General features: G+C 37.1%; 1 protein-coding gene across 12 annotated transcripts in view; it reads right to left on the reverse strand.

Annotated features, from left to right (window-relative positions):
* TRA2B (transformer 2 beta homolog) overlaps window positions 1-12,188 on the reverse strand; it is a 32,032-nt gene that overhangs the window by 10,301 nt on the left and 9,543 nt on the right. For 3 of the 12 annotated variants that reach the window (XR_012331414.1, XR_012331413.1, XM_019946211.3), the window contains exons 2-8: window positions 10,045-10,178; window positions 8,837-8,999; window positions 6,899-7,087; window positions 4,442-4,557; window positions 4,019-4,102; window positions 2,828-2,887; window positions 2,048-2,121 (exon numbers count right to left, since the gene is read on the reverse strand). Coding sequence is in view for 7 of the 12 variants with exons in the window: in XM_019946211.3 (XP_019801770.1) it covers window positions 2,048-2,121; window positions 2,828-2,887; window positions 4,019-4,102; window positions 4,442-4,557; window positions 6,899-7,087; window positions 8,837-8,999; window positions 10,045-10,178 (820 nt within the window). In the remaining 5 variants the exon portion in view is untranslated. Of the gene's footprint in view, window positions 1-1,178; window positions 1,590-2,047; window positions 2,122-2,209; window positions 2,258-2,827; window positions 2,888-3,361; window positions 3,408-3,497; window positions 3,544-4,018; window positions 4,103-4,441; window positions 4,558-6,898; window positions 7,088-8,836; window positions 9,000-10,044; window positions 10,179-12,188 lie in introns of those variants that run through there. The other 9 variants (XR_012331416.1, XR_004526341.2, XR_012331415.1 and 6 more) reach the window with 9 other exon arrangements.

Genomic DNA, 12,188 nt, shown 5'->3' on the forward strand with positions numbered 1-12,188 from the left:
AATGTCTACACTCCATTACCAGTATTTTTAATCATCTGGTTACCCAGGTTAGAGGCAGAATGACATCATGATTAAGAGTACAGAGTATGGATTGAGACTGGTCAAGTTCAGATCCCAGCATTGCTGTTTTAACAGCTGTTTGACCTAAGGTAAATTACTACACCATTTTGATTGATGCAGACTGAACATATTAATATATGGGAAGTGCTTTACAAAGTACCTGGGACACAGTATACTGTATTTAAGTAATAATACAAAGGTCAGCAGGCTAACGAAGTTTAATTACCTGCCTATAGCAATTTCGCTAGAAATGACCATGAAAATAAACTAAGAAGAATGTGCATTTCAGGTAACTTCAGGGCAAGTGTGGAGACTAGAGTTATTTTAATATAACACCATCTGCAAGTGGAGATGATCACTCCAATACCTCGTTACTCACTTCGATTTATCTGCCAGGAATACACAATTTATCTATTTAGAACACCAATAACAACAAAAAAGAATACAACTGAGTCCAAAAGAACTCTTAATTATATATGTAGCAAGGTTAAAACAAAATCTTTATAAACTGAGTTGTACCAGCCTTTTACTCTTTTCATTTGCGTTTATTTAAACACAGTTCTCAAAACATTTGAGTGAAATTGGGCCTCCTTTGGTAAGCAAAGGACCTGAAAATAATATTTAAAAAATGAACAGGCAAAGTCTTCAGTTCATCCACAACAGGTGTAGTGTTCCCTTCTCTCTTTCTCAAACCCTAAAGCACCCAGTTTTTCCATATAATCTAAAAGCTAGAAGAACAAGAGTACATTTGTGGTGGAATGTATTGTCACTTGCTGATAACTAGTTGAAATACCATTATCCCCTTGTAACAGCTTTAAGAAATAGCCTTTTAAAGGCATTCATTGTGTAACTCTTATCTTATTCCCTGCTATATATATAACACAGATTATATAAACGCCGACAAATTCACATTTATATTAAGCATTAGCTGTATTGAAAGATCTTTAGGCCTAATACTAGCAGTATAGAGTTACAGAGCATAATTTTTATCACTTAATTGCAGGTATATTAAGTATGGTTATGTTTTATGGACTGGAGGAAAACGGGCATTTTTGTCTTGAATTTACTACTGACAGTCTATTCTGAACAGTTCTGCTAACCATTGATATGTTAGAAAGAAAAGTAAAAACCAAACTTTATTGTTGCTTTTTGCCATTTGGTAGCTCATTTTACACACAGGCTTCGATCTTCAGAATACCCTGGATTCAGTAGAAAAACCATTTAAATGAAGTTTTGTACAATAGAAACTTCTCAGCAGTCAAAATTTAGACTGTAAAAAAATACATGCAAAACATACTTTTCTGAAAACACTTAACTTTGAACAAAGCACCGAACTACACAAATGCAGAATGAAAACAGCATTTCAACTCCACCAAAAGTAGTCATCATAAAAGGTGTAAAAGTCACCTAACTTCACTAGGCACTGTTCACTTTTTAAACAGGAGACAATAAAAAATATTGTCCACAAACAATATCCCAACTCTAGGGTAGGTTTCAGAAAGTCTTCAACTTCATGCTTTAATAGCGACCTAGGAAGAAAAGAAATAAATATTCTTCAATACTCAAGTGTGTACTTTTAATGTTGAGCATTTTAAACTACTCTGCCATCAGGAAATTCCTATGTACCAGATTCTCTCCTGTGAAAATAGAGGAAAACCTTCACATAAAGATTTCACTAAGACGACCAATGTTAAACAGAAATAGCTGGGAGTATATAGCTGAAAGCTAAGGTTTTAAGTCACTCAAATGTTTCCAAGCTGTACAAACATTAACAAGGACTCCTAAAAAGAAAAGCTACAAATGATGACAGAACATAAGCAACAACAGTAAGATCCAAGGGTTGTTTTCCTATACTTCCTTAAACCAAAAGTTGGAGAGAAATACAGATAAAACTAATTGAATTAACCCATTATCTGCTGTTTGGTAAGTCACAGCAAGCCATGCTATTACAACGTATAAACAATCATGTAAGTCAATAAAAACTTACGAGGTGAGTATGATCGAGATCTGGAACGTGATCTGTATCCTCCACGACTATAGTAGGGAGAAGGTGACCGTCTTCTGTAAACAAATGTCAACACCATCTAAGACTACCGAGATTATATATGATCCCTTTGTCACTTTCCAAAACTAAAAGACCCTCACTGACCTTGAAAAATATTGCATTAGTCACAGGATTTCAAGGTCTGTTTTAGTCCTGAGAATGAAGCACACTATCAGGCCCAGTACCAAATAACCCCTCAAACTATCAGAGGTTGAATACTCCTTGCTATATTTGATCCACTGATCATCTGCTAATTAACATTATACTTAACAGAATTTAAAATGGCTTAGAGAAGGAGAAAAAAAACTTTACCACTAATTATACCCTATGAGCACCCAAAACAAAATTTCATTCATAGTGCTTCAAAGTGATTTAGTTCTGTGTAAGAAAGATCAACTTGAATACTCACTTACTATTCTGAAATACTTATAAAAAGCTAATAAAACTATCAGGAATAATACTTAGTTTTGCCATATCTCATGTTAAGGTACAAAATGGTACCACTGAGTAAATGACCTAGTGTAAGCGCAATTAATTTCTATGAACACACAAATTAAGCCATGTACACATTGTCATTTGGCTTCAATTACAGTATATTCATAAACTTCATGCAATCCAATTCTGTGTAATGCCAACTATAATTTACCAAAATACTAATAACGAAGATGTCTTTATGTGAGCCATTCTACTATTGTACAGATTTTAAATCTTCTCCTGGCATACCTGTATATCTGATCCCTGTCTTGAGCAGCTCTCCATCCTCCTCCTCCTCCTCCTCCTCCTCTGTGAAGGCAGAAAAGCAACATATATTCATTTAAAAATTTTTTGAAAGTACACACAATTCATGCAATAAAATTAAAACTCGCAGAAGTGAAAGCTAGCTGCTTTTGCCACCTCTTTACAAATTGGCATAGAGCTCTCCCTGGTGGTTAAAATGAATATCATTAAAAGTAAATGCTCATGAATTAAAATATTAAGACCCTAATCTTTGCAGCTTCCAAAAATCAATCCCTTAAGTGTCAGTACAGAAATGCCAGTTTTAAGAAAGTTTCTTTTTGTCAGTATTAAATGTCAGACTGTCAACTTCTTAAAACATTACTGAATAGTGTGCAAAAGACGACATCCACACCTAAACACCACACTTAAAATAAGGTGTCAAGGATTAACTGTTGTGGTCAATACTTTACACAATTTACATTTTGACAAGCAAGGAAGGGTCTGAATTACCTGCTGTTGCTAATAAAATAGAGAACTTTACTTCATTTTTGCCTTTCAAAGTATTCCCAGTGTCATGAACATTTCCCTGCCAAACCCCAAAATATATATCAATATTTTTGGTAATAAACTTCTTACCATTGTTTCACTAATTATTGTCCTTAAATAATTACTTCTTTGATTCTTCCAAGAATCAATTTCCCCTGCCCTTCAGTGCACGATTCCTTAGATACGAAAAATTGCTTTATAAAGCAATGACATTCAAAACACAGCTTATGAAACTCACTTTAAAAACAAAAAAGGGGGAAAAAACTGAAGTATGGTCTATAATTGTTTTCACTGTCATGTTCTGAAACCAAGGATTTCAGTTGGTTTACAACTTGGTGAAAAAGACACATAATCATAAAATCTAGTTTAGGGGCTTCCCTGGCAGTCGGTGGTTAAGACTCCGTGCTGCCAATGCAAGGGACTCGGGTTCGATCCCTGGTGAGGGAACTAAGATGCCGCATGGTGTGGCCAAAACAAACTAGTGTAAACTCTGGGCCTGGATCTTAATATTAAAGGTAATGACTTGTATCAAAGACTAAAACTCAGGTATGTATAGTGCTGCCTTAAATTATGTTGCAACTGATTCAGGAGAAGACCTGGCGTGACCTTCAACTTTTTGGCAACTTAAACTTAGTATTATGCTTAACTTACCTGTATGACCTGCTGTAATAGTCCCGATCATCATAGCCTCGATCATAACCCCTGTCGTAGTAATCTCGACGGCGTGAGCTGCCACTATGAACAACAGTAAGATTTGTACGAACTTAAAAAATCTTACCTATAATAACGGTTAAGTTTCCAGCATGGGAAAAATGGTCTGGTGAAAATCAATTACCCAGCAAAGCCAAATCTATGGCATTTATTTATGATAAAAATGGGATGTGATCTATTAAATGATACCAATCAAAATGTGTGGTACCGACAGAATGTTTCCACTGAATATACTGTATTGACTTTGAGTTTTAGCCAGTTTGAAATGCCAGATCCCCCCCACCCCTAACTACGTATAGTTCTTGGAGGAACTGAACAAACTGAACTGTCAAGTATTTTTAACAACCTTGAAAATAAACTTACTAGGTAGGTCTCCCCATGTAAATTCCTGGTGTTGGGGTATGTGGTCTCTTTGTTATAGAGAAATCAACTCTGATCCTACGTCCATCAAGCTCCATTCCATTGGCACGCTCTTTCGCCTTCAAAAGATATGTAAGTTGTTATATACACCCTGGACAAAGCCCCAAATTATCCAACAGCTATAAACAGGGTCCAACTGGATGTTTCAGCTAGGCCAGAACATTATGCCTGACAGCTTATTAATAGGCTTTTCCGCCTATTAAATCTTTATTTATAAAAGCTAGCCCAGAAAAGCTTACCCAAAAAACCCACAAAAGCCAATTTAACCCATGAAATATTTTATCTAACACAGTGCTTGTAGCTCTAAAGCAGTACATAGCTGTCAACCTATGACCCATGAGCTAAGAATTTAAATGGGTGAGGGGAAAGAAAATCAATAGTATTTCATCATAAATGGAATTCAAAATCAGTGACCATAAATGTTTTACCGAAAGATAGCTCCACTCATTAATTTGCATATTATATGGCTACTTTTACATTACTTTGACAGGGTTGAAAAGGTGTCATTAAGATCTTATGGTGGGCTTCCCTGGTGGCGCAGTGGTTGAGAATCTGCCTGCCGATGCAGGGCACACGGGTTCGTGCCCCGGTCTGGGAAGATCCCACATGCCGCAGAGCGGCTGGACCCGTGAGCCACGGCCGCTGAGCCTGCGTGTCCGGAGCCTGTGCTCCGCAATGGGAGAGGCCACGACAGTGAGAGGCCCGCGTACCATCTTATGGTGCACAAAGCCCAAAATATTTACTGTCTAATCCTTTACAGAAGTTTATGGCTCCCTGCTATGGAAGCAAAAGGTTGGGATGAAGAAAGCTTGAATTACATATAGTTCTTTTATCTAGAACACAGACTAAATAAAACAGTATGTACTTAAGGAAAAAATATCCCAAAGACATAGCAGTTTGTTCACAATTTAAAGAAACACCCCTCCACCTAAATAGAATTTAAACGTCTAATTCCAAGTATGCTATTTTCTAGTTTGATCGTTTCTGCCTCAAGACAGTTTCTGGCGCTACTGATTCAGATACAAAATATGCTATCTTTCAGAAAGTGAACTCTGGTCCTGTAGCAAAAAAAGAAAGAAAAAAAAATTTAGGGAAACCAGGAAGCCTATACGGTTCAATTATTACCAAAATGAAGTGAATGAGATCTTAAAGAATCTATTAAATCTCTTAAATTATAATTACTTGCATTCAGCTTTCAATTCTTCCTTTAGTAGATCAGCTTTTTATTTTAAAATCTATGGTTTTTAAAAATTAGTATAATCTTGACAAAGTTATATATACATATAAAAGAAAATGTATAACCATATAATCTCATTTAGAACTCAGTTACTCATCTCAACATTGACCTCAGATGGCTTGTCATTTAAGTTTCTCAACTTTTCCTTATACTGTATGTACCTAAAGTCCAGATTTCTTAAATGTGGCCTAGATTCTCACACTGAATTTTTACTTTAGTCTACATAATAAAAAAAATTTAATTTGGCAGTCCAGTGGTTAGGACTCAGTGCTTTCACTGCCATGGCCTGGGTTCAATCCCTGGTCGGGGAACTAAGATCCCGTAAGCCATGCAGCACAGCCCCCCAAAAAATTACTTCCTATGTTTTGCCTCAAGTCAACTTAACTCTAAATATAAAATCACTTGCTAGTATACATTCAAAACCAGTTCCTTTCTCCTGAGTCAGAGTCATAGCTTTATCACTTTTTAATGTTCTTCTCCATTTTAGAAAGTAATTTGGGGGGGACTTTGCTGGTGGCGCAGTGGTTTAGAATCCCCCTGCCAATGCAGGGGACACGGGTTTGATCCCTGGTCCAGGAAGATCTCACATGCCACGGAGCAACTAGCCCATGCGCCACAACTACTGAAGCCCGCGCACCTAGAGCCCGTGCTCTGCCAACAAGAGAAGCCACTGGGATGAGAAGCCTGCACACCACAACGAAGAGTAGCCCCCGCATGCCACAACTAGAGAAAGCCCGCACACAGCAACGAAGACCCAACGCAGCCAAAAATAAATAAAATTTAAAAAGTAATTTGATATAAACAGTGATTAAATATTCCAAATGAGTATTAATATTCTTATACTTTAGAAATATCTGTATCTAGACACATACCACACCTGGAAACAGTTGACTATGTTGGGATTTACTTCAAATGTGGTGGAGAGGACTGAGTTGGAATATAGAACCAAACTGTCATACTTTTCTGTTACTGTACAAATATTTGAAAATGTCCACATTAGGTTTTTTAAAAAATTCAATATTGATCAGTGTATGTTCCCAGATGAATGCATTTCCTTTAGCTCAAGCTATATATAGTTACTAAAGCAAAAACTGTCCTTATCCCAGTAAAAATAGTTAAAAATAGGACTGGTACTTTTACAAACATACAAGACTTTTACTTACTTCCTTGGCATCATCTACATTTTCAAAATATACAAAGGCAAATCCTCTTGAACGTCTAGACTGCTGGTCATATACAATAGACACATCAGCAATTGGGCCATATTTAGAGAACACTTCTCTTAGATCTCTTTCTGTAGTGTATAAGCTCAATCCAAATACTCCAAGACAACAGTTGGGATCAGGATTTGCCTAGAAATAGAAAAATGGATTTTCAACTTTAAAACGTGTCATAAATCAAAGTTAAAAAAAAAAAGAAACTATGCATAAATTAGCCAAAAATGTCACACTAACCCTAAAAGATAATAAACAACGAAATAAAATGCTATTCTAAAATTAATATTACAGCAACACCATAAGCATGTTTAAGAACATGTAAAAAAGACCGCAAAAGGGGTAAGTTCAACTTAGTAAGTGGACGGGAAACAGCAGCTCATACTAGTGAAAAGCACATGACATTTTTTTGGGGGGGGGAGATTGGAGGGCAATTTGCCCAAAGGATTCACCTTCTAGGGCTTTATTCTAAGAAATGGCCACATACTCAACAATATGCACACATATTGATAATCAGAATAGCACTGTCTCTATAAGCCAGAGGGGGGGAAACAGCATACTGTTAAAATGTTATGATATACCACTCACGCAATAGGAGGCTCTAAATTGCCAAAAAGATACAGAAGAGCATGTTCAGCCCGATTTTATTTCTATAGAAACACTGTATACATTAAGTTTATATATATATACACACACACACATAAATGTAACCAAAGATGAGTACCAAACTGTATTTAACAGGTATTAATAAGTAGCTTGCAAGGGAGACGCAAGAGGGAAGAGATATGGGAACATATGTATATGTATAACTGATTCACTTTGTTATAAAGCAGAAACTAACACACCATTGTAAAGTAATTATACCCCAATAAAGATGTTAAAAAAAAAAAAAAAAAAAGTAGCTTGCAATTATTACCGTAAGGAAAATAATGAACCAAATGTCGCTGACACTCCAGTAGCCGTAATGAATTTGCCTAAAAGGTTTCATTTACGTCATACATACATTTACTGCAGTCAAATTCCATCGCACTTTCAAAAACAAACACTCCCTTTACATCTACTTGCATTACATTATACAATGAAACCACAATATGAACACACTAAATGCCATCTCATTTGGAACTTCTTGTGGAAGATAAAAAAGCCTTAATACCTGAAAGAAACTTGCTTAAAAGTAAATGGGAGGGCTTCCCTGGTGGCGCAGTAGTTAAGAAGCCACCTGCCAATGCAGGGGACACGGGTTCGAGCCCTGGTCTGGGAAGATCCCACATGCCGCGGAGCAACTAGGCCCCTGAGCCACAACTACTGAGCCTGCGCGTCTGGAGCCTGTGCCCCGTAACGAGAGGCTGCAACAGTGAAAGGCCCGCGCACCGCCATGAAGAGTGGCCCCCACTTACCGCAACTAGAGAAAGCCCTCGCACAGAAACAAAGACCCAACACAGCCAAGAATTAAAAAAAAAAAAAAAAGTAAATGAGAAAATCAGGACAGCATTCTGTAAAGTGTATTAAAACAAACCCAGAAAACGTAAATTAACATTAGTATGAAACATACAGACCTATGATCTAGTGTACTAATAGTAATAATAGTAATGTATAATGGAGATTTTTTTAATCTGATGTGCTGTTAATATGACAATACCTTGTTAATGTGACAATATCTTAAATGTGATCAATAGCACAAATATAGACAATTACATGGGTGGTATCTTTTAAAAAGAGACAATCTCGAAACACTAAAAAGGCACTACAGGTAACTCATGCTAAAGCTCCACTGTCAAATAGTATCAGTTCTAACATCAAACAAAAGAAAAAAAGGGAACATATTATGTATTATTATAAAGTGGCTTTAAACAGTCCACTGCTTTAAAAACATTTTTTTCATCTTACCCGATTCCCAACATGACGCCTGCGAGTAGACATGGGAGAATGACTGTGGCTATGCCGTCTTCGATAATCTCTACTGTAAGATCTGCTACGGGATCTTCTATGGGAGCGGGACCGAGATCGTGACCTTGTATAATGCCTTCGAGAACTTCTTCTGGATCTAGACCTGAAAGACAAAGGCTTCAAGGTTATGACTAAATAACTAACAGTAAGATATGGCTTTCAATACTCTATTCTAGAGTTATACTACAAAAGTTGGAACACACAATTCAGGCATATAGCAGGATCGATACTCTTCTTCTGTATATAGTCACTTCTACTCTGCTAGGAAGAGTTCCAAAAAACCACTACCAGCTAAAGTTCCCTTCCATCATATCTTAAAATAATTTAGAGATTAAACTTAACACAATTATCTTTCGAAAACCATAAAACATGCATTTCATACTAGCTTGATTTGCACCCACCTTTACCCCTCAGAATACCACCCTCTATTTTTCTGCTTCTTGCATTATGCCCACTATTCACTTAAGATAAAATCACCATCACAGTTTTCTCCAGCAGTATTTTAAAACCAGTTGCTCTTAACTACAGTGATTATATGAACTGTCATTTAAACCAAGGAGGATATACATTGTAAGAGAGAAAGGGGGCGCTGTTAATTATGCCTGACAATCGGCATAAACTGGGGCTGACCTGGGCAAACCAAGATGTATAGCTTACTCTTGACGAACATTTAAAAAAAAAAAAAATAGCGCTGCATTAAGGTGTTTTTGTTTTATACATACATTTGTCATACTAGACTATACCTATTTATCAAGAATTGCAGTTACTGAAAGCCAATATTCTGCAGTCTATTTGCCATACTAATAAGCAGTTCACTTAAAACTCATAGTGAATCCTCACAATTCTGAAGAACTGGTACTATTACTAATTCGCCTTTTATAGATAAGGAAGCTAAGACTGAAAAAGGTTAAGTAATCTGCCCAAGCCAGAAAAAAATAGAGGTAAGATTTGAACCCTAACTCCAAAAACCCAGGCTCTTAACCACTTAGTCTTCTATCTCCCAGATCTTAACGACTAAGTTCATTTCTAGTACCAATATTAAATAAGCCAACAAATGAACTGACCCTCTCTATCTTCCTAGTTTACAAAAGCACACACCAATTTGAAAGCTAAGAGTAACAAGAAAATCCCAAGACAGTCTTTCTTACCTAGATTCAGATCTGGACCTGGACTTTGATCTGGAACGCCTGGAATCTTCCTTGGAGCGAGACCTTGCAGGGGTATGCCTTGCAGATTTCCCAGATCCATGAGCACTTCCACTTCTGGAAGCAGAACGGGATTCCTACACGTAGATGTCAAAAGTTTAATTTGTATACTTTCTGGGCAACTTTAAAAACAAATAAGCTGTGGTGAGATAAATGGTGAGGGAAAGCAATCCCCTTCCAAGATAAGAAAACATAGGTAAGGGCAGGAACTGAATATACCTGGTATAATAGTTACGTTGCTCCAATTGACATAAGCCAATTAACTTGAACTTCCACCTTTTTTTAGGGAGCAGGGGTAAGAGTTAACTGACCCCACTCTTCAGAAATGGGTGCCAAAGCCAAGCAGTTAAGGGAACTGCCCAAGGATTGTTTTGGGAATGTTACTCCATAAAGACTAGGGTGAGAAAGAACCTTATTAACTATGACACCTATACCTCACACCTATTTCAACCAAGTTGCCATCAACCAAAAAAACCCTATGAAATTAATTAAAACTTACTGTATATTCAAGTTTTATTTACTGCTGAATGGGAAAAAAGACAAGGACGGTAACTGTTTCAAGTCCCAGAGAAAGGTAGAAACCTAGTGGAAAGCAAGGACCAGCTTGAAGGACACTAGATCTGTAGAGCCTGTCCACCTAACCATGGTAGGAAGCCCTTAAAAAGCTCAAAGCAACCAGATGGAGCTATAGCAGAGAGGCAGTGAATTAACTGCAGAGGTAAGAATTAAGAGGGTACCAGAGATCTTACTCAGCTAAGTGTAGATGAGCCAGTGCCAACTGATGGGGAACTGAGAATAAGCAGTTAGAAAAGTTACATAAAGGACATATTAAAACCAAAACAGTTTAGATCATGGGTTCCTTATCTAGGTTTAGGAAGGGAAGTTCAGGAAATCTAGGTATATACTGTATACCCAAGCTTTCCCCTATCATAACTGGAACTAGCTGGTAGGTAGGTAATACAAAAAAGATTTCTAAAAGAAACTAGCAAAGAAATGGGTAAACAGGATAACTAGTTCATCAGTGAACCAAAGGCATATAATTAGTGGAAAAAGCAAACATGTATAGAAAGAACTGGACCTAGGGAAAGGTTCTGCCAAGACACCAAAACAAAAATAGTGGAATGGACAAGAGAATCCACTCAGTCTGATAGCTAACCAAGGTATCATCAAACCAAGACAACCTTTATTCCAGGTTATCCATCTTCAGCAAATTAAAAGACATTAGTCTAATGAACTTCCTGCCCAACACAGGATAAACAGCCAGACTCAAAAGGAATCAACATTACAGGTAAGTCACTGTAGGGGTAAGAATCAATGTTGAAGCTGCATAGAAGTTATCACAAGAGACCTCCCTGTGTGGTAGACCCTCAGAATAAAAACACTGGCCATTCTTCAAAGGACAGAAGATACGAAATTCTTTTAAATCACAGCCCAAAACATTTTAGAATGTTCTGTGACTTAAGAACATAATGGAGAAAATTTGGAAGATCCTTCCTATGATGCAACACAGAAGAGACAAATTAAAGCTTAAAGTTTAGAACAGGGAACATAAGAGTTAACTCAGTGGGCAAAAGGAGTTCTGGTCTCTACACCCAAAACAACTCTAGAAACTTTACAGTAAGATTTCAGTCATTATGAAACATGGTATAAAGTGACATGAAACATGACAGCCCCCCCTCTCCTTCCTGCCACAAGTTAGTAAAGAGATTCAAAGATGGTCCCTAATTATTAGTGAAAACAGCTGCTTTTACCATCAAGGAGTGGTTAGAAGTGGTTTGGGGACCCCAACCAACAATCCCTTGGCTTTCTCTGGCAAATATTCTGAAGAGACATTTTAAAGCACAATCCACCTCCTCCTCCTCGAACAAAGAAGTTCTCAAATTGGGGATGCACTTTCTGCCATCATTTCAACAGGCAAAAGCTAATCTAGAAGAGAAGGAAGAAACAGGGACCTAAAAGCTATTTACTAAATACCTTTGTTTACTCCAATGCTAGAAAGATTACTTCATGGAATGATTATGACTTTTAATGAAAACCAACGAAAACAATTTGCTCTGGCAGGAAGAGAATATGGGTGCCTCACAATA

The sequence above is a fragment of the Tursiops truncatus genome, chromosome 4 (genome assembly GCF_011762595.2).
Source record: "Tursiops truncatus isolate mTurTru1 chromosome 4, mTurTru1.mat.Y, whole genome shotgun sequence".
Lineage (NCBI taxonomy): Eukaryota > Metazoa > Chordata > Mammalia > Artiodactyla > Delphinidae > Tursiops > Tursiops truncatus.